This window comes from Erithacus rubecula (assembly GCF_903797595.1).
Source record: "Erithacus rubecula genome assembly, chromosome: 2".
Classification (NCBI taxonomy): Eukaryota; Metazoa; Chordata; class Aves; order Passeriformes; family Muscicapidae; genus Erithacus; species Erithacus rubecula.
In genome coordinates, this window is record NC_136685.1 from 75,352,984 (window position 1) to 75,380,832 (window position 27,849).

At 39.7% G+C, this 27,849-nt stretch overlaps 1 protein-coding gene across 2 annotated transcripts; it reads right to left on the reverse strand.

Moving 5' to 3' along the window:
* Positions 1–204: 204 nt before the first annotated feature.
* On the reverse strand, positions 205–27,796 carry CDC42EP3 (CDC42 effector protein 3). 2 transcript variants are annotated; one of them, XM_079299067.1, is made up of 2 exons: positions 27,494–27,796; positions 205–2,317 (listed from the first exon to the last, which is right to left on the reverse strand). In XM_079299067.1, the coding sequence occupies exon 2, from the start codon at positions 2,029–2,031 to the stop codon at positions 1,264–1,266; it is 768 nt and encodes a 255-aa protein (XP_079155193.1). In that variant the 5' UTR covers positions 2,032–2,317; positions 27,494–27,796; the 3' UTR covers positions 205–1,263. The 2 variants fall into 2 exon arrangements, with proteins under 2 accessions (XP_079155193.1, XP_079155192.1); XM_079299066.1 differs by lacking the exon at positions 27,494–27,796 and adding an exon at positions 26,958–27,153.
* Positions 27,797–27,849: the final 53 nt, after the last annotated feature.

Here is a 27,849-nt window from a genome sequence, read left to right on the forward strand (position 1 = left end):
TACTTTAAACCAGCATATATATTCCAGAGGGTCCTATCTACTTGGAGTTTGCCCTTAAAACTTCAGGAACTAAAGTGGAAGAATCAACTGAATTAAGTTAGAATTTATTTGCCCCTTGGTATTTCTGCAACTACTCTGTTTCCTTATAGCAGAAAACAAAACTTCATGCTTTGGTGAGGCTGTGTAGTGAATCACAAAGACATAGCAATTTAAAGGGTTTTTTATTTTATTGCACAAGGTATTTATGCAATCCATGTAGGTACTGTATTGAAGGATCCACATTTTGCAAACATCGCCTGTTGCTGCACACATCACTAGCATTGTGAATAACCAGTGCCTTCTTCAAGAAGTAAAATAATCAGTTGCAGGTTTAAGCATGTTGTGGAAATAAATGAAGAAAAAAGCAAGGACTAATAATACATATTTCTCTTCAAACACACAAATATACAATTTTCAGAAGAGCACCAATAATGCCAAGCAACTATTTTGATGAGATACTGTATGTGTAGGCTCTGCAGTAAAAAGCCAATATGCATACAGAAAATATATTTCAATTTTTAAAATAATTTAACCATAATATCTTGCATGTGACACCTGTTTACAACATAACATTTCACATACAATGTCAGGCCCAAGCCTCAACTTGTGTAAATTTGTGCATACTCATTTAAAGCAGCTGAGACTCTGGACCATGTATTCAAGCTGAAAAAGCCTTCAAACTGTTCACATCTAAATTTAGAGTGGTAGTATAAGATGGAGAAAGTAATTAAGGTGAATTTATAACAGAATTGGTACTATGGAAAATGAAGAAAAACACTATAAAACCCTCAAAGGTTCTAGAAAGAGGCCTACACGTAAAGTGATACTGTAATAAGTTATAAAAGTGAATAATTAATATCAGTCTCCTTTCTGACATTAAGAGATTCTCACATATTCAGAAGCCTGTAGAAGTGAACTAACCAAATGTCACAATCAGTTATCATCCTCAAATGCTGTTTCTTAAGTCTCTGATCATTAATACTGGTACTTAAAACATTTTATATTTGCTGAAACTGATTATTAAAATTTACCTTCCTGATATGAGAATTTAGTGTAATAAAAGTCATGAAAAACAATAGGTAAAAAAATAGTATTTTAAGAAAATTTTTAGAAAACTTGTCATACGACTGCAAATACAATGAATTTTAAGCATCTGTTTTTGAACTGTGGTCTTTCATTTGTTTTTAAGTAAATCACTTATAAAGAAGCAAAGGAGTACCAGTTCTAAGATTTATTCTTGTCCATTACATTGAGGACCTCATCCAAAAGTGAGGGCCCCAAGTCAAGTTGTAATGAGAGAAGAGAGCCTGCAAGATCTGAAAGGGATTCTTCTGACTTAGTCTTTGTCTTGGTTAGTTCACATGACAGCCGACTGTCATCCAGTAGATCAACTGTTTGCCAATCAGTGCATCGTTCAGAAAAGCTGGATGAGTGACTGTCGCTACCATTAGTAAAATGTGAAGAAGAACCATTTTGCTCCCACATGTCATCTTTGTATGTTTCTTCATCCTCCAGCTCTTGATCTTTTTCCTGCAGTTTTTCTTCTATTACTGGCTCACAGCTAAGCCTAGGATTTCTGGATGACCTGATGGATTCTTGCTTTGAATTAAATGTCACTGGTGACAATAAAGGCAGTGTAAGGGCTTGAGAACCCCCAATGGCAGGAAGGGAAATAGCATTTTTGAGCACTGGTGATGGAGTTTCTGTAAACATGGATTCAGAAGTGCTGTTTGCCCTTAAGAATTCATTGTGGATACCAGACTGGCTAAGTCTGGTTTCACCTTCATTTCCAGGCAATAGCTCATATTTGCCCTGCAAAAATGAGATGTCCCCGAAAACATCATGCTGTCCCTCTTTTCCAATGTGTATGGTGTGACGAAAATCTCCAAGTGGAGGACTGATCATATCAGGAGATAAGATATCCCTTAATTTGAATTTCTTCCCTTTCTTATTGTTAGCAGCTTTTAAGTAGATGGGTGTCTTGGCTGGCATCTTGCTTGTAGTTTCTGAGAAAAGTAGTTAAAAAAAAAAAAAAAAAAAGGTGAGGGAAGGAGAAGCCTCTTACAAAGCCAGTTGTTCTCAGTAGACTTTCAGTGTGAGAAATGTTACATCATCATCTTGAAACACACTTGCACACAAAGTCTTACTCTTCTGATACAGAGAACTGCGGAGCATGTGAAGGTAAATGTCTCCTACATCAGCTCTTCGTAAGATAGAGCACAAGCTTTGGGGTCAGGTGCCAACCAAATGCCCTGCTACGTCCTCAACTTGAGGAAACCTGCATGGGATACAAAATCACATTATCATTAATTTATTTTTCATGGTTCATTCAGTCTTGTTTTCACCAAACCCCAAAATTAGTAATGGTACTGACAGTTCCAGCCTGCAGATTAGCTTTATGATGTTGCTTCCCTTCATTAGGCAGGATAAAAGAGTTCAGATTAACAAGGGCTAGCTAACCTTTCTCTGACTCCATAGCTTTTTTTGAAGTCAGACTTTTTTAGACACAGTTGCTGAGCACAATTCATTTGATAAATATCACTATCTCAATCTTCCTTCTCCTAATTGTGCATTCAAAATGCTGACCTTTAAGAGCACATGCAGAAACACATTTCTAACATTCAAAAGCATTGAGTTTTTGGTAGATCCAGGAAGACTGACAGACTCATTCAGAAAACTATTTTGGATATGGAATAGACTTCCTTCATTTAGATAACTGGATAATCAGATTAGTATTCAGATACTTCCAATTAGTACTGCAACACTCACAGACTATAGTAACTAGTACTGTTTCTAGTAATTGTGCCCATTTAAAAAGATAGTTGTAGGAACTAGAAAAAAGAGCTGGTCCAGGTCTTTACAGTTTGTTAGGAACATCCAATCGCACATGCTTTAGAGGAGACTGATTCTTCACAGCAATTAGACTATCTTATTAATTATGCAGACCACGAGGCCACAGTGATTTAGAGTTGCTCTGTGAAACCAATTGTAACAGTCTTTGCAATCCATGTTGTCCTACTAGAATGTGAGCTTTGAAAGACCTGATAGAACTAACAAGGGCTAATAGGCTATTAAGTCAACAAGCTATTGAAAAACTCTCTCTTTTTAATACTTTAAGTGCGTCTTTCTTTTTTGTAGTGCCAGTACCCTTGGACACTGTCAGAATAAATGCATTTCTTCTCCTGGACATTTTTATACATTCTTCTATTAAGACCATACAACACATATCGCCCCTTCTCATCAGAATACTGAGCTACAAATCCCTCACACTTTGTCCATCACCACCCTCACTGTGCAAAGGAGATTACAGCTTTTACTCAGAAAGACTCTTCTATACCACAAGAGGAGGGAAGCTGACTGTAACAAGGGCTGCTTTTGCTGCCTTTTATCTATGCCCTGGTAGGGTTTTTCCTTCACCAAATTAAGTCAAGTATAAATCACCAGGTTTAAAACACAGCACTGCATGGATACATACCCAGGTTGTCAAGAAGCATTTAAGCATTTTTGCAAATCCTTTAACCACAGTAATTAGTTCCTACAGTGAGGTACTTAACTGTGCATCACAAGGGGAGCTGGGATTCTAGCCAGGTCAGTGCTTTGGCTTTTTGATTCCCACCAGGTATCTACAGCACTTTGATAATGCTGAAGAGCCCTCCCCCGCAAAATGTATCAGATGTAAACAGCTTTAAGTTGAAATACAAAATAAGTTCAATAATTTATGAGGGCATTTTATACTTTTAAGATCAATTTTGAAAATACAATTGATTGCATCAATCAATTAAAAGCACTTCAAAGCTTCCTTCTGCAAACAAAATGGTAATTTCAGGATCTACAATACAGTAGGAGATTCACATTACTCCATGACAGTACTGCAAGATACAAAAGTAACTCCTAAATAACATCTCTACATGTGCCACCTGCGATAGGAACAGAATTGATTAATCAAATCAACCTTGCAGTTTTGAAGTCTAAAATTCACTGCATTGTTTTCCCACCATTTATCATTCTGCCCAAGCAACCCATTCAACTAAACAAAATGTCCTCAACTCTACAGAGAAGACTAATATCAAAGAAAGATGAATGGCGAGATTTTCTATATTTATCTAGTGGACTCGGCTCTAACTCACTTCCTAGAAATAACAGGCCAAATTCTCTCTCATTTTAACTTCTCATTCTTGCAGGTCTTTTAATTTGAATGAATGGCAATGTAATGACAATGTGGTCCAAAGTCATACTTGGTCACTAGCTAAAAAATGAAAAACAAATCATTCCAAGTTTTCATGGCTTCAACTACATAGGATCTGAATCAAAAGCATTATCACCAAACTCCACAGGGAGGTTTAAAAAAAAAAACTGGAGGACCCAATGAAGCATCTGAACATCAGCAAATACAAAAAAAGAAAATGTAAAATAACTTTGAGTATAAATAGCCTGTTTTGACACACAAGAAAAGCACCATATTTTATTTAGCTCATAGCTTAGGGGGGAAAAATACAAAAATTCTGAAAGAAGCACAAACTTTTGGACATGCAGATCTCTTTTAGTTCTTGCACTATGAGAGAGCCCCAGTAAGGGGCAGTGTAAAACCGCACTACCTGAGAGGATGCTGCAAGAGACTCCACCATCAAGAATCATAAACCCTCTCTATACAGCATTCCCTTTAATTCTGAAGGCCTGGCTTCCATTTGGCCCATGCAAGAGGCTTTACATTTGAATAGAAGGAATTTCACAATTCCATGCTTGGTGCAAGCACCATTTTCTGCTGACAACAAAGGCAGATTTCAGTACCCACAGTATCAGAAATCTAAAAATTACACATTTTAAATAAAAGGGCTCCCTTCTCAATGGACAGGTCTCCATGTACAACATAACACAGCTTCAGACCAACTGTATTTTGTTTCTGCATACCTATCCTCTTTGTCAACTACTGCCTAAAGGAATGCAGATTTTAAGCTACTTCAAACAAATAAATCTGGAAATATTCACTAAGCCTAAACCACTATTTTTATTTATACTTAATTTACAATTAAATAAGGAAGAATACATATCAATATTTAACATATAGCATATTAACACTAACAAATATATATATATATATATATACACAAGGTAGTTCTTTCAGTAAGGAAAAAAATATATAAATCAAACTTTGGCAAATGAAGAAAAACCTGACAAGACTAAGCCTCCAGCTCAAATCCTTGAATACAAAAAAATTTGTCCACAAAATTTTCACAAGAATCTCAACACACTTCCTGCAATCAATAAGATTTAATGGAATCTCAAGTGCACATGGGCTAAGAGAAGGGATACAACACACTGTAATCTTGATACCAGGCTACACAATAAATTTCACATTGTCTTAAAATGAGGCCTTTTTCTGATCTTACTGCTAAAAGAGACTCTTGTTTTGAGTAATTTCAGCTCAGTGACTAAGTGATTGTATAGGTAAATTGGAAAGCTGAATGAGAAATTACGAGAAAACCAGAAGTCTGCAATCCTGGACTGCCAGCCTACAGTAGAAGACCTTAATTTAAGAGAAAAACAACATGAAAGGGTTTTCATTCCAGTTGAAAAGATATCCCCTCTCCTAACAAGATCCAAGCATGAGCCAAACCAGAGGAATTTCAGCCCAGTGAAAATTAAAGTTTTAGTTTGGCTATAGCACTTGCTCATTTTCATTCCTGTCACTTCACACTCTCCTATAAGTAGTTTGCTTGGTAACAAAGACTAATATTTTTAGAGGTGCTTCTCAATCTGCCTTCTGTCCACTCAGCAATCATCACCTTCCACACAGTTCAAAGTTTTCCATGGATGCTTTAGCTTATTCCACAGTTCATTTTAAAAGGATGGTCTATCAACAAATATCTCAACAGCTAAGCTTGCAAAGCCAGAGACAAATAAGGGTCAAGGTGCAAACTATTATTTGTGCACACATCCCAAGAGACCTAGATTCTTTAGCAAAGAAATTATAGAAAGAAAACCACATTTCCACAGAGCAGAGCCAGAAGCAACTGTGTGTGCTAGGAAGCCTACAGGCTTTCTACAGGGCAATTCCTTGCAAAGGCTCTGCCTTACTCATCACTGACTAGAAGCACATGAAACTCAGAGAAAGGCCTTGCCACAGCATAATTAAAAATATAATTGAATTACCTTATGGAGCAAGTCAGTAAGAAAAATCTGAGTCTGTACATTATCTAAATATCCAAATCAAAACACTGTAACATAGCAAAAGACAGACAAAAACTATGCAACAAGCAGCTGCAACTTTTCTACATGATGAAGTATCGGCAAACATAGAAGAATGAGTCTTTAGAGCTTCATTTTAGGTTTTAGCTATCAGTAGCTTTCAGCAGTACAAACAAACTGTTAAGAACATCCTGGTCAATGCAATTACTTTCACTACATCTAAAACAGCATCAAGTGTAAAACACATTTTTACTGGTTTTATAACAGGGGCCTGAATTCATGCAGTCACAATTCCTAAATGCTAGTAAAACACACTCCCAGTTAACCTAGTCCCCAGATACAAGGAAAGCATCAGATTATGCAGCACAGAGTTTACCTCTTGTGTTTCTGGGGACTCAGGTGTCCTTTTCAACTATCAGGCTCTGAAAACAAGAGGCCACAAGTCTGTCCACTTCAAGACCCAGCCACCAGCTCTCCACTTATAAAGCCATCACCTCATAAGTAGCTGAAACCACATCAGGTGCTAACACTTCTCCCCCCAGACTGTTTATCTAAATCGACATTGTTTATAAGAGGCACAGCCTTTGAATTCATCTGTATTAAAGTCGACTTCCCTTGATCAGGTTAGAAGTCCTTGCCTCCTTTGCTTCTCCTTTCATCAAAGAATTGGCACCTTACTGATTAAAGTTACAGATTTAATTACTTTATGAAAACAATCAGGCTAAATGCACTTCAGTTCAACTAATTTTCTCAACTGCACTCAACTGACTCTCCTGGATCAGATCTTACCTATTTCATTGTGTTATCACATACACTATTTAGAAAATGAAGGGGCAAACAATCCCAAATCATTCCCACAGCTACAGAAATACAGATCAAGACATGACCTGACCCTGTGGTATGGTGGATTCATTTATACATTGCCCTGAAAAGACAGGGATGCCATATGCTAGCTGTGAAGGTGTTTGTCCACCCTTCTCTTAAAATTCCCCATACATGCAGACTACATCCATTAATTTACTTCACAGAGGTCAGTCATCAGAGAATATGCACCTCAAGTGTTCCCTGTTCCAATCTGGGTCCTAATTAATACAATAAATAATTGTATCCATTCCAGCTGTGGGGAGAAAAAAAAAAATCACAAAAGGATATATTTTGTCTTCCCTTGCTATAAAACACTTTTTTCCACAGAAATCCAAGAAAAATAGTACACCAGCTTTGAGTCATCCACTTGAAGAAAGCTAATTGCCACTAAGTGTAAGCACAGACAGGGACAGGATGCATAGTGTCTTTCCCTCCAGGTATCTTCCATTTCTCCAGCACCCTCCTGTTTCTCCCCCTCCCTAAAACCTAGGTTTACAAACAAAGAAAAAACAAGATCTTGATTTTTTATTGTTGCCTCCTTTAACTCTTGCAACCCTGCTTAGCACTCTTTCAAACAGAGCGACCTTGTGTAAATCACATCAACCGAACCAGGGAACACTTTCAACTACTTTTAAACAATTGAAGTACTTGTGTATCATATGGAAATGAATGAAGTAATTAATCTATTTAAGAGCTTTTATTTTAGCTTGTAAGAAAAAGAAACAAAGGAGAGCAATCCTGATTTGGGGAAGGGAAAAAAAAAAAAAAAAAAAAAAAGAGGTCTAATTTGAGCAACTGGCCTCAGCCTCCAGTTATTATTTTGTTCTTTATCAGTCTGAGATTACAAATGCCCTTTATCAACCAGAAACCTTCATCCTTATTATGGTACTTGAACACTAACCAAGTTGTTTCTCAGTCATCCATTTGATTGAAGTGAACAGGGGGAATTCCTCATGTGGTGATAGTGGGGGAACAATTTTTCAACATTGTTTTCCAAGCAGATCGGAATAAGTGACAATATTTCAATATAATTCTCCCTAACAGCATATATAAAGATAAAAATCACTTCTTTCTTCCCATCATCACTTGTTTATAAACACAAACATACTTCTGCTCTTATTCTCACCCTCTTACAACAGGAATTTCTCTGTATTTACAGGGTAGAATTATATTACAAACCATTTAAGAATTCTTGTGCTGGTATAACAAAAACAAGTTCTCCAAGCAGAATAAACTATACTGGGAAAAGTAGAATTTTTTATCTTGGCCTTTTACTGGTTCAGAGTGGGCATCTCCATATTACTTTTCTAGGATCAATATACAAATATATTCATTTAATCAATGAACTTGGCAGCAAAGCCAGTGGAGGTGCTCATATTACACTGTTTGTCCAGTAAGACTCTACTCCTTTTCTTGGTGGGAGGAAAGCAAAGAACCTTTCCAAATGATCATTCTCCAGCAAATAAACTGGATTTATATTCTATAGGATAAAAAGCAATGCCATACTTCAGAAAGAGAAACATGTTATTTCATTGTGCTCAAGCTGTGAATCAATAAATCAGTTGAGCTTTCTCCATCTCCCTCACCAATATACTTCCTCACCAATATCCATCACCTGCAAATTTGTACTACAATTTTGTACTTCTTTGCAAGACGCTTATAGAAATACTATGCAACCAATACTGTATCAATAGATCTCTGCATTGTATCATTAGAAATTCATCCCTCTTTGATGCTGACTTATTTTTGACATTTACTCTGAGATTCTAAATGTTTTTAATACATACTTTGTTAACACTGGAGAGGACTAACATTTAAAAATCTGGTTGTGATGCAATATGAAATTAAATGCCTTACACAGTCTGTTTTTCAAACTGTGTTTATGATCACACATTACAATATCTTAAATAATTCACTTTTTTTTAACAAGCAATTTTTTTAATCCTGTAACAGGTTTGAATCACAGCTTGCTTTCTTTCAGCTTTTAAAAGTTAGCATCTTTTCTAGAACAATAAAAACCTTCCTTTCTTTTCTCCTCCAGAGACAAGGATTTAATGAGCTCACTGTATTCTGTCGTTCAGCTTAATGGACTGAAACAAGTCCCTCTTTACTACCTTCCCCTTAGCTTTGTTGGCTGGTACCCTCATATATACAGATTTAACACCATACAGTTCATTGGCTTCCAAAAACCGGGTGAGAGCAAGCCCGTGCAGCTTTGGGCAGAGGTGCATGTCAGCACAAGGTGCAGCACGGCACGGTAACTAATGCAGCCAGCCACGGTGAGCTCACGCTACGTCAAACAGACTGCACGCTGAGCACAGTCACACATCTCCTCCTACAAAGTCACATGCCAGATGAGCAAATAGCTGGGAACCATAAACCCATAAGCCACAAGATGCACAGGCTTAAAAACCTGTCCATCAGTTCTCCTCATACACAGGGTAAAACATGAAACGTGACAAAAAACAAAAAGCCCTACAACCTGAACCAACATGCCATCAAAAAGCCTGGCAAACTGCTCTGGTTGAAATCTCAGCTGCCCCTTGTGATGTCAGCCAGCTCTCAGATCAGTTGAGTGGGTTATGAATCCACACTCCACACCCTTTGTGATTCTGAGCAGGTTAGCACAGATGGCTTTCTCTTTTGACACTGAGGGTGTAGGTCCTCAGCCCAACTCTGCTCTCAGAGCTGGTTTAAGAAGTTCCCACCTTGGATTCCTCACTCCTCATCGCTGGTTCCTGGTTCTGCATGCAATTCCTTGTACCCTTCACAGGCAGAAGCACCTACAAGCCAACACTTCAAACTGGTCACAGCTGCAGTTCTCTCCACTGACTCAGTTTTCAGGACAGGCTTAGCAACAGCTGCAGCCACCCGATGGCAATGCTTCAAGGGAGTTCAAGCCCAATATAACCTGCTGTCAGAAAGGCATTCTCTCCTTCCCCCCTGCTGTGTGCAGCCCTTACAGGCCAGTCCAGCACATAACAAGGTGAAAACTAACTAGGAAAGGGGTGTAAAATCACAAGGCTTGGAGTAAGACTGCTACTCTCAGCTGTAAAAAGTCCTTTCAATAGCTAAGCTGTCTCTTGAGACATCACTCTTTGAAAGCAAGAAGTTGTGGCAGAAGAGCTGGGCAATCTTAACCATCTCTTCTGCAAGGAAAAAACGTCCATGGAATAACATCCAGACTTTATGCACTTCTGATGTGAAAATGGCTTTGCAATTCCACTTGTTTTTCCCTTACATTTCCCAAGACTGCTGTCATACCAAAATTAAGTTTGTCTAACTATATTTAATATAGTCATACTTTTTTTGGAAAAGATCCTTAGTTTAAAATTTCTGTAACTGCTAGCTACTGACAAAAGGCAATCTAAAATACAAGGATCCTGCAAGGTTTCAATTAAAAGAACACCCAACCACCAAACCCACAAAACCCTACCCTGAACTCCTGACCTCCAATTCTCCAATACGCTTCATCTCTAAGTCAAATACTCCATATCATCTCCTTGAAACACACAAGTGACATAGGCATATCACATTCACCAGTTCTATTATTCATTTTTCAGAGTGCTTCATTTTAAATAAGTATTGACCATCTTTAAGTGGCTAGTTTTAAAACAAACTTGAAAGCCAGAGAGCCCTCTGTATGCAAAGACTAACAATGAGGTAGAGATATAAAGATACAGAAAAATCTAAAGTTGCACAGGACTTATTTTATTGCATAGAAGAAGGATGAATCTTCTGCTCTGCTGCAGTTCTGCCTCCTTTAGAGAGTTGAATGGTCATCAGGATGAGATCAAAGTTGATGGCATTGGGGTAGATAGAAGAAAGGAAATGCTTCAATAGATTAAAAAAATCCTCACTGAATTACTTTTTGGTCCAATTTATGCCGTCTTTAAAAAACAGGGCTGAAATCACAGCGTAAATAGGGCTTCTAAAATGTTATCTATGTTTAGTTTCAAGTATATTGTTAGTATAGCTGAAGTAGCTGGTTAATCTCATATGAAACAAAAAAGGGAAAACCCAGAAATTACATCTTCACAGTGAGTTCATACTCTGTTTCTAACAGAACAACTCCACTATTTGAAGGCACCATTTGAGCAGAGGTAAGAATCTGGAAGAATAAGTGACAACTGGAAGACATTTCATATTGTGGTGCTGCTCTGCAGTATGTCAGTGACACCTGCAACATGCCCCTGCCAGGGATGCACCACGCCAGACAGCAGTGCAGGGGTCCCCACTTCCTCCTGAGACATTTGGTTCTGATAGCTTGAGTTGCTTGTACACAACCCATCAGACTTCCTTTTGTCTAGAATATATTAGGTAGTATCGGGGTGCATTCACTCTTTGTTCCAATAGTGATATTTCACACACTGCTCTTAAAAGCTGGCAGAGTTAATGAGTTTAATTTGAAAGAAATTAATATACTCAGTACTTGTACAGAGGGGTACCATCTGAATATTCAGAGTGCACAGTGGCAATTCAGTGCCAAACTAGTTTACTGATTAGCAGCTGACATTTCTTTCACACTCTAAATCCCATGTATTTATTTAAACTGCCCAAAATACTGTTGTCTGAAATCCCACTAAAGCCACCTTCTCAGCACTCAGGCTTTACATCAGCTAGCACTCAGCACCTATCTTCCCATGACTGTAGCCATATTTGAAAAGATTAAGACAGAGCTTAAGTCAAATGGTGAATGAGATGACAGCCCTTGTGTAAGACTGGACTACGAGCTTGCATGTGCAGGCAACATGAGAGAATAAGCAAATGGGTCAGGGAAGCATGTTGTATCCAGCGAACCCAAGCAGACCCAGTGCACTGCAAGTCAAGTCCTGTCTTTGCAGACTTCTGGAAAAGCATTTTGCAGACATTCGTTCTCTCTCTGCTCTCTGCAGGGGCTCCAGCTTAGAGGTTTGCCTCGAGAATACAAGAGAACATAAATCTCTATGTTCAAAGGTCAATATTTCAAAGTGCTCCAAAATTGACATTTTGTTTTCAGAAGTGTCAAGGGAAGGGGTATTGGTGGCAAAAAGAAAACTTCTAGTGGGCAGTCACATTAGGGTAATGTAATCATGACTCATGCTCCTCACCCATTTCCTGACTAGGGCTGTGCATGATCAAAAGAAAGCCAGTCACAGCAATGCTGCCGCTCGTTAATGTTAGCTGGCCAGAAAGGATTACAAACTACCAGAAAACAAACTCATTGCAGAACATCCTATTTAAAGCCTGACATAAATCGACACTGACAAACACAGTGGCGTAACACCAACCAAAACAACTTGCCTTTGTTGCGAGAAACAAGTTACAACTTTTACGATGAGTTCTCCTACCCGAACAAACCCTCTCACGCACCTTTAAAACACTGTAAATCCTCGGGAGGATGCCTAGGGAGAGGGAGTGGAGTGTCTGGTTGCTAGTTAGTATCTAAAGAAACGCAAGATACAAGGACTTTTGGAGAGGATCACACCAAACTCAGACTGCCTTAAAACAACTACCACCTCCTCAAAAAGGCTATAAAAGAACACACAAATGGGCCAAAACACGAATGTGTTTAAGTGTCTCTCACCTTATAAGAAAAGCACTGCACGAGGCAATTTCTGTCTCAGTGTTCCATACTGTTGAGCATCCTGAGTGAAGCATGTACTTAATGATGCAAATTGCTGTTCATTTGTATAAAGATTTCTTCGGCAGAAAACAGATCCTTGTTGGGACCTCAGTCACATTTAATTTGTTCCAAAACCCACATTAATGCAACCCCAAAAATTAATCAGATATTTCAACAGAAACTAGGCTAGACGTTAGGTAACAGATGCCAACACCCAGCTACACCTCTCTGCAGCTCTCACAGGCCAGATAGAATCATAGAATCATTCCGGTTGGAAAAGACCTTTAAGATCATCAAATCAAGGAGACAACTCCTTTCCCTCCTTCCTACCCCAGAAGCAGAGGTAGGAGCCTAGATTTGCAGGTCCCTTTCACTCCTTGACAAATGCCAAGTAACTGCTAAACATGCTCCTCAGCACCAGTTACTGTGTTCCTTATGGTACTTCCAACAAGGGAGATCAAAGGGGAGAGAGATTCTGTAGTTTACCATTAAATACTTAATCCATTGTCAAAATCATAGTCTATAGATTTAAGACTGATCAGCAGTGGCATTCCATTCTCAGGATACTGAGGAGACCTACACCAGGCGTCTGACAGCCAAATTCAACCTAGGTTTAACAACTGTCTTTTTAGTAATGCTTCAGCTCACCGTTTAGTAATCTCATCCTTTCCCCCTCACATTATACAGAGTACTGGGGGAGGTGTTGTAAAAGGCAAAAGTTATGTTTAGGTCTGACTAAAACAATACCAGCTATGGGTACTGAGCCTATACTTTATCCAGGCTGCAGTAATTACTTCACAGTTGAGTGAAGCTGGTTCTGAAACAGATCACACACACATTTATAGCAAGACATTTATATTGCATTGTGACACTTGCTGTTGGACTGTTAAAGCTCTGTTCGTCTTGTTTATACAACTCCAGCAGCACAGACATGAGGTGCAGCAATCCCTTTGGGCATGGATGCACCTCGGTATTGACCAAGAACGAGTTGTTACCACATGCTGCAAGTCCTTAATGTACCAATTCATACAACTGGTATGGAAAGCAGAGGTGTGTAGGCAGAAAAATAGAAGAATGTAATTCCGGGACCTATTTTCCCATGTAAAGGGCATATTTATTTAGGTAATCCTCTAATAAGTAGGTAAGATGAAATTCTACCTTTACTGCAGGCTATTTAAAGTAAATTTCTAATGGTTCTTGCAAGCTTCAGGGAGTCAAAATTCAAGCCACGGGAGGAGCACGACCAGCTTAGTGTGGTTTACCATCCTTCAAAAATTTAGGAAAATATGACAGTTGTAGAGTACAGGGCAGACACCTACAGTGCTGACAAAAACTTCTGCTGGGGGGAAAGGAAATCAAGCAAAATAAAATATGACAACAACAACAAAAGAAACAACAAAACACCAAATAAGAAAACAAAAGCAATGTAAAGATGGTCAGAAACCAAGCCACCTAATTAAGGAAACAGGTATTCCTGATTTTCTTACTGAAGGCAAAGGAAGAAAAACTGAGGTCAATTTCCTTGTCTTGAGTGCAAATTCAAACAATATCCAGCCAAAACCAAAACAAAACAAAAAACAAACAAACAAAGAAAAAAACCCAATACCACACCATATAATACTGTAACAATGCACTAGGATTGCACTAATTCAAGGCACAGTGTAGGCCTCTTCTCTTGTCCATATGTTTTTTTAATAGAGATACCATCTGTGAAAACACAGGCAAGGAATAAACTATAACTCCCTGAATTACACAACAGCAGAGACAGTACATTCAAGAAATTTAAGAGGGAACTTGCATCCAAGTAGGGCATCAACATCTCAGTGTTGTTGCTACAGTACTGAACCAGAAGAAATTAGTGGATCATGTAGGGCCTGTTCCATTGACTCTCTGAATATAGCTCCCTTGGGAAGAAATAGAAATACCATAACCAAAACACTCTGAAACACAGTCCCATCAAAAGACATGTACAGTAACTTATAAAAGGAAGATATTACTGAAGTGGTTCCCTCTGTACATGCCTGCTAACCTGGACTCACCAGAGGAATGCTCCTGCTGCCTGCAGAAGCACTAGGCAGCATACCTGGGCTTCTTCCTTGGAGCCCAAGGAAATCCTTACTGGAGGAAAGTATTTAATAGCTCACCAACAGCTACCAAGACCAGTGTGAAAAGTAGTTCAGCAACATCCCTATTGCTGTACTCATAGGCTTCTAAAAGTTAAACCACATCCTTGAGGAAAATGGAATTTTTTTGCTGTTTCATTTGCTCCTCAGAACACAACACTAAATAGGATTCATCCTACAATAACTCAAATTAAATACATATCTTCTTTTAAAAAATCCAGCCACAGATACTGCTGTTAAACTTTTGCTATTCCTGAAAAGACCATAACCCGTTCACTGGACAGGACAAAAATGGGAAGGCAGAGACTATTTAACATTAGAAGAGGAAAAAGGTGCAAACAACAATGAAAAGGAAAAAAATCTGCACCTAGTCAGTAAATTAAAACTCACCAAATACAACACATTAGCAGCTTGCAGGAAACTTTTTATAGTCACCAGGTTCCCAGATTAATGGCTCTGATTGAGTTCACACCTTCCAAAGTGAGTGTTTCAGGCTGTCTGAAACAAGGCAGGCAATTTCACTCAGGGTGCCAAGAGAGGCTGAAAGAGTGTTACATCTTAAAGCAAAATCTCAACTTTAAAAACAAAAAATTGTGAATACCTGAAAAATCCAGACTCTTTAACTGACTTGCATTTGGACTATTACATTCCCAGAGACTTATTATCCAACAGAAACTGAGTGCTGTTTTAGAACTTGATTAAAGCTAACAAATAATAAAAGTCCCTTAATACCTCTTGCTAGTTACCTTTCTTATGCAGAAGATACAGAAAAATTTTACACTTGTTTTACCAGACACCAAAATATTCTTCTTGAGCTTTCCACTGGAATTCAGTAATTTGCTATGTACCCAGAAATAGCCATTTGTTCCTGGATCAAACACTTTGCTGATAACTTTAAAAATAACTAAAACAACTTTTTGAGTCAATAGTTTACATATTTTCTCTTTTAACAGTAATTGAATCAGTGTAATTATTGGAGGCCATACAGAAGGCAAACCAGATCAAAATCAAAATTCTTGCTTAACTAATTGATTACAAGACATGAAACTAGCACATCTGCAATGGAAGGACAACTTGCAATATATACAGTTCTTCTTTCAGCCTAGCACATCCACTGAAAACCACGAATATTCTTTTTTATTCCTGTCACAGGATCTCAGACTATATCAATTATGAGTTCTGACACAGCAGTTTAACACGCCTGATTTCATAGCAGCTTCTCTCTATTTGCAGGACCTAATAGGTAGTGCCACTCCCAAGTCAGACAAATGTTACAAAGAGAAATTGTAGCTTTTTTTTTCTGTTGGCATTAGGAGTTGCGTGAGCTTTCTGCCCAGCAGGAGTTGCAGCCTGCATTACCAGTGAGTGCTCTTTAAATTCTTTGCCTTCAATTGATCAATTTCAGTCCAAGAACTACCCTAATATGATCTGCACTGGAAGACCTAAAATCAAGGGGGAAAATCAACAGGCAGCTAATTAAATTGAGGGACAGAGTGACCTAGAGCATCTGTATCCTGGTTTCAGCTGGGATAGAGTTAATTTTTATCCTGGTAGCTGGTACAGTGTTGTGTTTTAGATTTAGGATGAGAATAATGTTGATAACACACTGATGTTTTAGATGTTGCTAAGTAGTGTTCACACAGAGTCATTGGCTTTTCAGCTTCTCACCCCACCCCATCAGTGAGCAGGCTGGGGAGAAGTGAGAGGAGACATGGCCAGGGCAGCTGACCCCCACTGTCCAAATGGATGTCCCATAGCATAGGGCATCATGGTCAGTTACAAACTAGGGGAAAAGCTGGCGAGCGGCCACCACTCAGGAACTGGCTGGGCATTGCTCAGCAGGTGGTGAGCAACTGAACTGTGCATCCCTTGTTTGGTACATTCTACTTATTTTATTATGATCCCTTCCTTTTTTGTCCCATAAAGGTGTTTTTACCTCAATCTATTAATTTTATCTTTTTTCCCCAAATCTCTCCAAATCCCACTGGGTAGGGAAGGGATGAGCAAGCAGCTGTGTGGTGTTCAGTTACCTGTCAGGTAAAACCACCTCAAGCTGGTATCTGAACACGAGCAAGCCACTCGAGTTTTAACAGCAGCCCAAGTCATGTACTCAAGATTAAAATGGAAGACTAAATCACAAAGGCCACAGTTTCAGGAAGGCAGATTGTGCTTAGAAACAGAAATAAGAGGTCAGAAGAGCTAACCAGGCTGAACCTCATCCTCTTGAACTATAGTCAAAACGGGCCACTGCAATTCCCTGCTCCATGAGAGGGCACTGAAAGGAAAGGCCCAGTAATTCTGTATTTGGCTATCACAACATCCAGTTCCTGTAGCCACAATTCCAAGAGGAGATCATGAAACAAAGGAAAGTTCCAGGAGAGACACAAGACTGATATGATCACTTACATTTCATGGAAGCACAGAATCATTAAGGTTGGAAAAGACCTTTAAGATCATCAAGTCCAATTATTTAGCTTCAGTTTGCTAGACTGAAGCTAGTCAAAGCAAGTACAAAGGAAAACAAACCTTTTTGGAACAGCAAGAACAACTTACTCAGACTTATGGTACATTTTCCATTATTTGAATATTTGTTAATTTTTTCGTTTGCTTTTAAACAAAATTACTATTGTCTAGTTTGAACAATTCAGACAGAGCCAGGAGCCGTACTGACAAAAAACTGGGTAACAATTCAGGAAAGGCCTACAGCTTGTCATAAGACAAGTTCCCAGTGGTCTAGTCTGACTTTTATCATTTAAGATATGAACAGTATTTTCCCCTAAATTCATGGCATTTCTCTTAAGAATTAAGTGTTTGAAAAAGTGTTTTTATCTTGGGAAAGCCACACTAAATTTTTAGAGCCTCTCTGTCCATACATTGTGTTTGTTTGGCCATCAAGATGATTATGAAGGTTGAAAGGACAAATCTCCAGAAGTTATCAAAATAGAGCTCTCACCAAAACTGTTGTGTTTGGAAAGTTCTCATCTTTCAGCACAAAATAGAAAGAAAAAAGAAGCAGATCTCTGTGTTGGACACTACTTCAAATCCTGCATGGAGAACAAAATAGATTCTATCCTGTCAAATTGCCATGAACAGTTTGAGATCTGCAAGCTTTAAAAGCTGATTCTCCTTTGATACTGTGCAAGCAGAAGGGCATCCATCTCACAGCAACTTAGCCTCTTCAAAACAAACAAGAAAAATGTAACATTTTAAAGTACAACTGTCCAAAAGGGGTATCTAAGATCCTCGACCGAGTGGAATCCATGTCCAACTACAGATACTTAATTTTGAAGAAAAACAATTAAAAACAATTATATGTGGCTTCATTCACTTTTACTTAAAAAAAAAAAATCACACAGTTCTTGAATTTGAAAATATGACTGTCATTTCTTTTCAAGTCAATCTCCTATATATTTTTACTACTGTAAAACTTGACTTTGGACCACATTTATACTTTCAGAATATTTATCTCAAGACTACAAACTTTGAAATTTGGAAGGCCCAAACTACTGCCAGCTACCTCACCAGATGGATTGAAAGAACACACTGAATCAGAGCACCTGAAAAATCATCTGGTACCATTTCAGTCACGGTTCTAAAATGTACACACACACACACAACAGACAGCTGCTCCTACTTCTGCAGATACCACTTTTATTGCAGAAAGAAGACACACAATTTCTCAGATGATGCCTTATTAACACATCCACCTACACTTCAGCTGTCTTGGAAGCTTCCATTTTAAGGCCTATTTTCAGAATTGTTTATCAATATCTGACACTGCCATTCAACATTTTCTATCCTCTTCTGCAGCCATCTGTGTATGTTTGTTTATTGGGAGGACTAGAAAGGAGGTGGGAGAATCTTAACCAAAGTTTTTAAACTGTTTTGCTAATGAGATAAAACAAAATTATATATTTCTATTCCCCAGCTGTAGGATAATGTCCTTTACTCCTATGGATACACAAACCATCAAAATCCAAAATATAGCTAACAGGTTCTGGAACTTCTGTACCTTAAAATTTGTACCTGGGAATGTGTCTTTGCCTGTTGTCCTAAATTGCCAGGACAGGCAATGTCAAGGTGTTAAAGTGTATAATTTTACAAGATTTGGTAGCTTTAGTGTCTGACACCTAGAATCTTCTGAAATCCACTTTATTGAAAATATCAGCCCTCATGCTTACATGGCTCCATCCCCACAAACAACTCAGGCAGGAATAACCATCAATCCAGATTCTGATCAGTGACAGAGCCTTTGTATAAGATCCAGGGATGTGGAACCGGAAGATGGAGGACAGTGGATGTAGGGAAGGTTTATTCAGAGATGCAATTAACAAACTTACACAGGCTTGATGCAGGACAATTGGTTAAAATTTAGCAACAGAAGTAATTTGCATGTTTAGGTTGTTCATTCGGCCATTGAAGCCTGCCTCTTTCCTTGCAGATTTTTCTGTTATATGCAGATTATATATTTGCATTTTCAGAGATTACCTGGATACACTTAAAGATTTATGCTTGAATGGATATAGTGTTCATACCAAAGGCAATGTCAAAAAGCTTCCAACTTCTCTGTTGTTGCTTTGTTAGATAACGATTCTGTCATTTCCTCCTATACAGCTGTCAGAGCATGTCCCAGTAATCAAAACGCTATACCATGCCACAAAATACCTTATTTACAATATATATTTCTATGCCAAGGTAGAGGCATGGTTGTACTCTCAAGACAAAGTAACTATTGCAACAGTGAATTCTCAGACAAAAATGTAAAAACTGTCCACAGCATAAATTACGTGATTGTTCAGCACTTCCATTTGGAGAGGCAGGTTTTATTTTTGTCCACACAAACCCCTTTAGGAACTCCTATAGATTCATAACCTTCTTGGACTCTTGTTATTGCAAATCTTTTTCTTTGAGACCAGAGGTATGCATTTTTAAGAGAGCTGTACAGTCCACTGCTATCAAATGGATTGCTTTGTTATCTTTGCTGTTGACCTCAGGGGATCTTATCTGAAAGAGTCCAGAGCTGAGATGAGTATTCATACTGCCTGAAGGTACATGAAGAGAAAAAGAGAAGAAATATAGCCTCTCTTCCCACTAAAATGATAGCAAGCAAGTGCAGAGATACATGCAAGCAGCAGCCATGCAAATTACTGGCCTGCTCAGTCCACTGTCTTTGTTCCTAACAACAGATTTTTCCATTCAGTCTCGAGGACTTCTGTGTACCACTGATTACTTTGCATGTTACTAATAAGAAACAAGTTTAGCAGATATAACAACAGTAATGAGGCAAACCTTTTCATTTAAGGCTTTCACCAAACTACAAGATGCTACCCTCTCCTTCTAGGCAGGATGACCAAACTGAGTGGTCAATTATTACAAATTGGTATTACTGCAGCATCACACCCCTAACCACAAGCCAGGCAGCTAGTATATTAAGAATTATTCACACATAAAATGACAGCAACAAAATCTCACAGAAGACAGTTCTTCAACTGTTATGTCTTTTGGGGCAAGGAATACAAACAGAATTCTAGCTGCTGTGAACATCACCTTCCTCCTATTTCACCTTTCCACACCAACTGTTAGAACTGAAGCAAAGCACAATGCTGTATGCTATATATACAGCATGGATATGCTACTCCATTCTTCACTCCTATATTCCATCTGGATTTCAAACAGTCTAGCAGAAGAGACCCTCCCAGATGCATTACATCTTACCCTTTTATGAACCATGGTTATTATTCCAAGGTCATCTGCAGAGCCATGAGCAAGCAAATAACCAGCCTAAACTTGATCAAGAGTAGCAATCTATGGTATCTGGAGCAGAAGCATGTCGGCTGCATCTGACATGCAGGACAAGTAATGGCATTACTCCCTCCTTGTCCCTCTTTCACTCACAATGTAGCTCTCCTACTGTTCAAGCCTTCCTTAAATTGGGCTAGCCCTTATTATTATTTGTAGGAGCAATGCATCCTTAAAAGGGAAATGCCAAAAGTCACAAACCATTCTCCAAATGAATGGAGACAAACCACTGAAAAGCTGAAGAAAAGTGTCTTTACAAGGACCACAGTGCTGGGGAGAAATGGCATGGTTGGCCTTTACATCGCATTACAAAAGGCAGAACCTGCATCTTCTTATCTCTTCACCCTCTCTGTGGCATGTGCAACTTCTGGTTTCAGGGATGCTTTTTGTTTTCATTATTTGTGGTTATAGAAACATGCATTCTCAAAGAGACAATGAGTCACATTAATGCTTCAAATGACATGGACTTAATAAAATTTCAACTGATTAGGCTATCATTTGAAAACTGAACATGAGAAAACTGATCTAACCATCCTCTGGAAACAAAAACCAAAACGATGGTTTAGTTTCCAAAAGAGTTTATCAAATAATACAAAAAATAAATACAAAAAATTGATATTGATGGCCATTCCCCTACAGAATTTCATTAAAAACAGTGGCAGGAGTGCCTTAACAAGATCTTGTCACAATGAGGACAAGATATTTATGGTGTGCATCTTCAGCACAGCAAAGGGGAAAGAAAAAGCAAACCAAAACATTCACCTTGGACATTCACCAGAGCTCCACCACACCTTGGACTAATCCGTTTCTGAGTTTCAGAACTAATTTACCTAAACTCCTGAATAAACAGAATTTAACTAAATCTAAATATGCACTGAACCATATTGACTGAGTTGAAAAAGTAAAGGTTTCTAAAAAATACATAGGCCTTCATGAAAAAGATATATATAAACACACACAAGTAAAGCTTCACTTAGGTAGGGTTGGAGATACATATAAGAAAGAATAAAGAATGGAACTTACTTCTGATCAAAATATCTTGATGGATAAAATGTAAAAGGTTAGATTTAGGAAGTATTGGAACAAAGAACATTAAAAAATTTTTCTGGCATCATAAAGGACTTTTAAGGTTCAAAATTACTGAAGTATTGATTTTTTGTAGAATTTAAAAGCTTTCTGAATGAAACGAGTCCATAAGTGCTGCCATATATTTCTTGAGAATATAAATGAAATATGAGAAAAACAAAAAAAAGTACAAGAATATAGATATGGAGCAATAGTCCCCAGCAACAGTGGCATTATGTTCCTGTACATCATTTGGTACTGGTGCATCACTCAAGAAAAAGCACCCACACAAAAAGAAGTCATCTACACAGGAAATTATCTATTCACACAGTTTGAGAATACCACCTTCTTATAAAGAGTTGAAGGAACTTCACTCGAAGAGAAGAAACAGAGAAAGTATTTATCAAAGCAGCGAGATCAATTAGCCTTTTCTTCATTAAGCTTTATTACACATACTCTTACAGGGACTCTCCTAGTGAAGATGATGGCTGAGAGCTCTGCTGGCTAGGGAGCTGGTTTCACAACCTCTTTGCAGAAAGGCTTCAGAGATGCTGACTGTGGTGGCAGCAAAGCACCTTTGATCTTCCTTGCAAAGTATCCCTGAGAATTATGAACCCCATAATTAGAAATATCATATGTAGAGCACGAAGGCTACAAACTCAAAGAGCACCAAGTTAGAAAATCCCAAGATTGCATTATTTGTGGAATCATTATTTGTTCCTTCATCATCTGCACTACCCAAAAGCACTGTGACAGAGCAGAGGCTTCAGCTTTAGCCCAGAATTTCAAACAGATCCTCCCTTTTTGCTACATCTCACCTAATTCACCCCACAAACTACATAAGGCAAGAGGGTTATGAAAAATAACATGACCTTAATGCACTTATATATGTATCACCATTTTCTACAGGCTTTTGCCAACTTATGGATACTTGTTTTTGCCAGAACAACAAGATTTAGGGTCTTGGATTTGCTTGAATTTAATGTTATATATATATATATATAATGTCTACAGATTTCTTAACAAGGAAAAAAAGAAAAAAAGGAAATTTCAGACTAACAGTTTGCTTTTATTTACTATTTTTATGCTAATGCCTAATATTCTAAGAGCAAAAATCCCCACATTTGTAATGAAGACTCAACACTTGTTTAATTTAAGTCACAATATAAACCCTCAGACAGATATAAAATTTCTATAGCAAAATAGTGAGAAAGAGACTTGAAACACCTGGTATTTCAAAGGGATGGAAAAAAATATAACAAACCCTACATTTTAGATCTTCCTAGCAAAGATATGAAGTAGTATTTATTTTTAGAAAGTTCTTACAGATGACTTAAAAAAATTAATTGCCATGTAAATGCACCTAAACAAGTTTGCAGACCTGATTAAGCAAGTCATACCTAGTCTCAGCTTGTCATCAGCTCTTGTATCTATACAGAAGGTCATGTAACATGTTTACATGTAACTACAGAAAGTTCACTCAGCTTTTCAGATGCGACCCAGCACAAAAACTCACAGTATCAGTCCATTTAATTTCTTATCTAACATGTTCCCCGTTGACCTTTATGATAGAAATCAAAGCAGTGTATCAGATTTGAGGAGCTTTTTTTCTATTATTCCGTGCAAGTAAAAACAGCATTAACACAACATTTACATAGTTAAATTGTATGTTGTTTTACCACACATAGTGGGGGTTGAAATCCTTAATGTGGCTCCTGGCATTCATGAGATACTAGGTCATCAAGTTTTAAGAGTATTGCAACACTCTCGCTAATTTCAAAGATAAGAATAACTGTAATTCAAATGACTTGTGCTAAATATACATTTCAGTAAAATGGTCTTGCATTAAAAGCTACTAAGATCATGATGATACAATTTAGTTTGAGCATTCCAAAACGACTCACATTTTCAGAGCTTTAGGAACTAAAAGTGCTAACTTGGCTGTAGGCTCAGTCTGTAAATGGCCCGCAAATGGCTTTTTTTTTTTTTTTTTTTTTTTTCTTTTTTTTTTTTAAGAGGAAAGATAAGTACAACACAAAAAGGAGCAAAATACATTCAGTAGTTCACAAGCCTCTCAAAAGAAAAATCTCACAGCTGCTTACAAAGATTATTAACTGTGCTCTTGTAGACTGGACTAGTGGTAAAACCGTAAGACAAACGTTAGTTTCTATGTTTGACTATTTATTCCACAAATATCAATAAAACTAGGTAAAGGTATAAATATATCTTGTCACCCTGGCAAACTTTGTCCTCTTGTACTCATCCCATTTTATCTTGGCAGTGAGTTTGCTGAGGCTTTCCTGAGTCTTGATTTAACCCTTGAACTATGAGGAAGTTAGTCTTGTCAACCAGTTCCAGCTGCTCCCATCAGACTCACCTTCCCAGCAGTAACCTGGCTGGATCAACATCGTTGCTCAATAACATTAGGAATGTCAATTATGAGTGTAAATACAGAACATAGTAAAATACAGTAAGCAATGCTTATCTGCACGAGTGACAACTTTCTTATTTTGACGCAGCGCTAGGAGTGTGCCCCTTCTTCAGCATGAGCTTTACTTGAGCTCATGAGCAGTCGCACCTCACTCTGCCATCCTGCTTCACTCAGGATGTACTGAACTCTGCAGAGGAGCCAGGGCTCTGCTCTCACTGCTCCACCCAAACACATCCCTTAGCACCCACGAACCGCTTTCACTGCCTACTAACCTGTCTGCTTCGTAGTGAGAGGAAATCATTTAAAAACAGTCCTCTACCCAACACCCGAATACAATTCTTCCCACACCCTCGTTTAAGTTCAGACTTCAGGTTATTAGGGAAATTCACCTTGCTATCACACAAACAAACAATCAACACTTTTAGCCAACTGCCTTCCTTGTAAGCACCACACTCATGGAGATACCGTGGCTTTTAGGTACAGACCACCCAATTAGTTCAGTTTTACCTCTGGGGGAAGGAGAGTTCTCCATAAGAAGGCTTGGATCTTGAGAAAATATATTTACTCTGATGTGATCATAAGAAGGGGGATGGGCGGGGGGAGTGATGGTTTTATTTGTTTGTTTCCAAAAAAGTCAAATTTGCATGCAGGAGGGTAAAAGCCTGTGGTGGTTTGCATTATTATGAAAAGCCAAACAGGCATCAGGTGACCTGATCCACAGCAACTCTGTCAACTAGTGTTAACTAGGGTGAGGAAGAGGAGGAAGAACTGGTCAGAGAGCATTGCTGAGTCCCTGGGACACACACAGTCTCACTGGCAAGAAGTAAAGCAGAACCTGACAGCAAATTCTGCATGGCAGAAAGAATTTTTTTTTTTAATTTAAGTTCCCTTTTCTTCCCCAAACTATTTCTCAAAACTTGGGAAGAGAACCAGAATTTCTTCAAGAAGAAGCCATCTAGGTCAGAAGACTATAAACCAAAGCAGCCTACCTAATTATGAAAAGATGAGAGCAAAACGTGTTCTGCCATGAACTGTGGCTTTTCTTGGTTACAGTAAAGATGATACAAGTGGTTTGGAACAGTTTTAGATGCCTCTTTCAAGTTAATATGACATCTAGCCACGGCAGTCAAAGAGGGATGGTGCAGACCCACGCTGCCACTGCCTCAGGGAAAGAGTGGCTCTGGGCTGCTTCTTAGGTGATATCCATCTCTTTCCTTTCTAAAACTCACCCAGGCCGCCTCCTGGTGATTCATGCTGACTTTACCAATCACAGAAGAGAGGCAGAACCACAGAGGTAGTTTCTGCAGCCTGATTTTTACTTGTGTGGATGTACAAGGTGCTGCCCAGAGAACAGTAACTGTGATTATCTTAAATCTAAGGAGAAGATAGGCCCCATTGTTTCCTTCCCAGATACCGTTGGCTTATGCTGAGGCCAGGAAAAATCATTCCCTTCAGTACTATCCTATCGACCAAAGAACCTGCTCAGTTCCTCTCCTTCCCTTCATGTGCTGTAATGCAAAACAAATGTTCAAAGCAAGAAGTGCCTCTAACATAGGAGTTTTCTCTTGCTTTCCTGGATGTCTCTGCTGAAAGACTATTTTTAACATATAATGGAGTGAAAGTAACTCTTAACGCTAATGCTGAAAAAGGCTCAAGCCTTTCAGTACAAGACACTTTAAAAATAAATCCTTGCAACAGTAATCACCTGCTGATACATGCTTTTATGTTTAGCCAGCTGCCGAGATGCCACATCTGTCACTTCTTGCTTCCAGAAATGTACTTTCCTTTTCTGTAGGGAAGGAGAAAATTCTGCTTCTAGAATTGCGCTGAGTATGATGATGCCTTTTTTGGTATCTCTGTTATTCCTCTAAACATCTGAGCCACAGCACATGGATTATAAGATTTCTGGTAGTGTGTATCTAAAGAATTGTTCAGCCTTAGGTTTTCATACCTTAAGCTTTCTGGTCTTTTTCATCTACATTTTCCTGAACAGTGTTACAAGCTTACAACCTATATGTAACTAAAATTAATGGTCTACGCATGAGTCCTTGCCACCCCCCCCCCGCCCCCCGATATTTTTCAAATGAAAGTAAGAGATCAGGATCATATTTGTTACCTTACACATTTCATAATAAGCCTCCTTCCTATTTTTAAAACATAGCAACAATCTACAGTGACGCAAGTCCTAAATTAATTGCTTCCTCTATTTTGGTCTCTTTTAAATATCAACTGAAAATAAATCAAATCCTTCTTATTAATCTACAGCCTGTATTTCTTCATCAGCAACCCAACCCAATTTCTCAAATTTGACTTCACGACTTGAACTCTTCGCTCGACAATCAGCATCACACCGAGCACTGACTTGCCCCCAGCGCCGCGCTCGCCCTGCAGCCCAGCCGTAGGGAGCAGCGCACTCAAGCGCACGGTTATTCTTAGCCCCACGCAGCAAGGCGCGGCGAAAGGGGACACACCGCACAAAAAGGAGCGCAGCCTGCTTCGGGGGGAGGTGTAGGCTGGGTATGCCTTCTGCCTCCAAGGCAAAGGCATAGTATCAGGTATGCCAAAGTACACTGGGATGGAAATTTAAACCCATACAAGGGCGAATTTCAGCTCGGAATTTCAGTGATGTAGAAACACCCCAAGTCGTTCCAAGCGACAGCTTGGGCACGAACCTCCCCAGCAGCCAGACAAGATCACTAATGGGTGCTCTCTCTGGGTACCCCGAAACGCGTACCCTCCCTCCCAGCCCCCCCGAGCGAGAGGCTCGGCAGCTCAGGAGGGGCAGTGCCGGACGCGCAGCCCGGCGGTGGCGGCCCTCCCGCTCCGCGCCCGCTCCCCGACTTACGGCGCTGCCGCTGCTCCCGCGCCGCTCCTCCCTCCCGAGCTACCTCCCTCCCGCCGGTGCGGAGCCGGGAGGCAGCGGGGCCGCCCTTCCGCGGCTCGGGGCGAGCGCGGCACCTGCGAGCGTCTGTCAGTGCGCGGGCGGCGGCGCGCCGTGTGCCGGGGGCGCGGCGCGGGGCCGCGGGCGGCGAGCGGCAGCCGCGGGGAGGCGGCGCTGCCGGCGGCGCTGCGGGCGGGGAGGGCGGCGGGCTGCAGGGAAATCCTGGCACCGCGGAGCGCCGACGGGGAGGCGGGCAGGGAGGCCGGCAGCAACCGCAATAACAATAAAGGGTTTTCCCCCACTTTTTCCTTTTTTTTTTTTTAATTTTTTTTTTTTTTTAGCTATTTTGGGGGGTGGGGGCGTTGCGGGCAGTGCCGGGAGCCCTGCCTACACCCTGGTCGTGCCCTTGGGTGGGCAGCCCCCTTGTCCCCCGAGCACGGTCAGCTCCGAGGCGTGCTTTAAAGATGATGATTTTTCACCCAAACCCTTTTGCCCCTCACCTCCTCGGCGCCCCGATCCGTCAGGGGTGAGGCTCAGGCCGCCCGCCGCACTCATTCATCCTGCCTGTCCTCCATTATTTACGCGTTGTTAAAGAGCGCTCGGGCTTTCATGGCTCGGATTTGCAGGTAACCGGCAAATGCTGCGAGAGCCGGCGAGGCGCAGGGGCGTCTCCTCCCGCCCAGCGGCGGGGCCGGAGCGGGGCAGCGGCGCGGAGCTGCTGCGCGGGGCGCGGACCATCCAGCGTCGGCCAAGAGCCCTTTAATGACAGATTTAAAGGCACCTGCCCGTCTGTTTTATAGAAGTGAAACTGCCTTGCCCAGGACGGGACAGGGCTCAAAATAGCTGTTGGCAGTCC

Excerpts from the sequence above, each read along its gene's own strand:
- CDC42EP3 (XM_079299067.1), bottom strand. The coding sequence starts at position 2,031 with ATGCCAGCCAAGACACCCATCTACTTAAAAGCTGCTAACAATAAGAAA.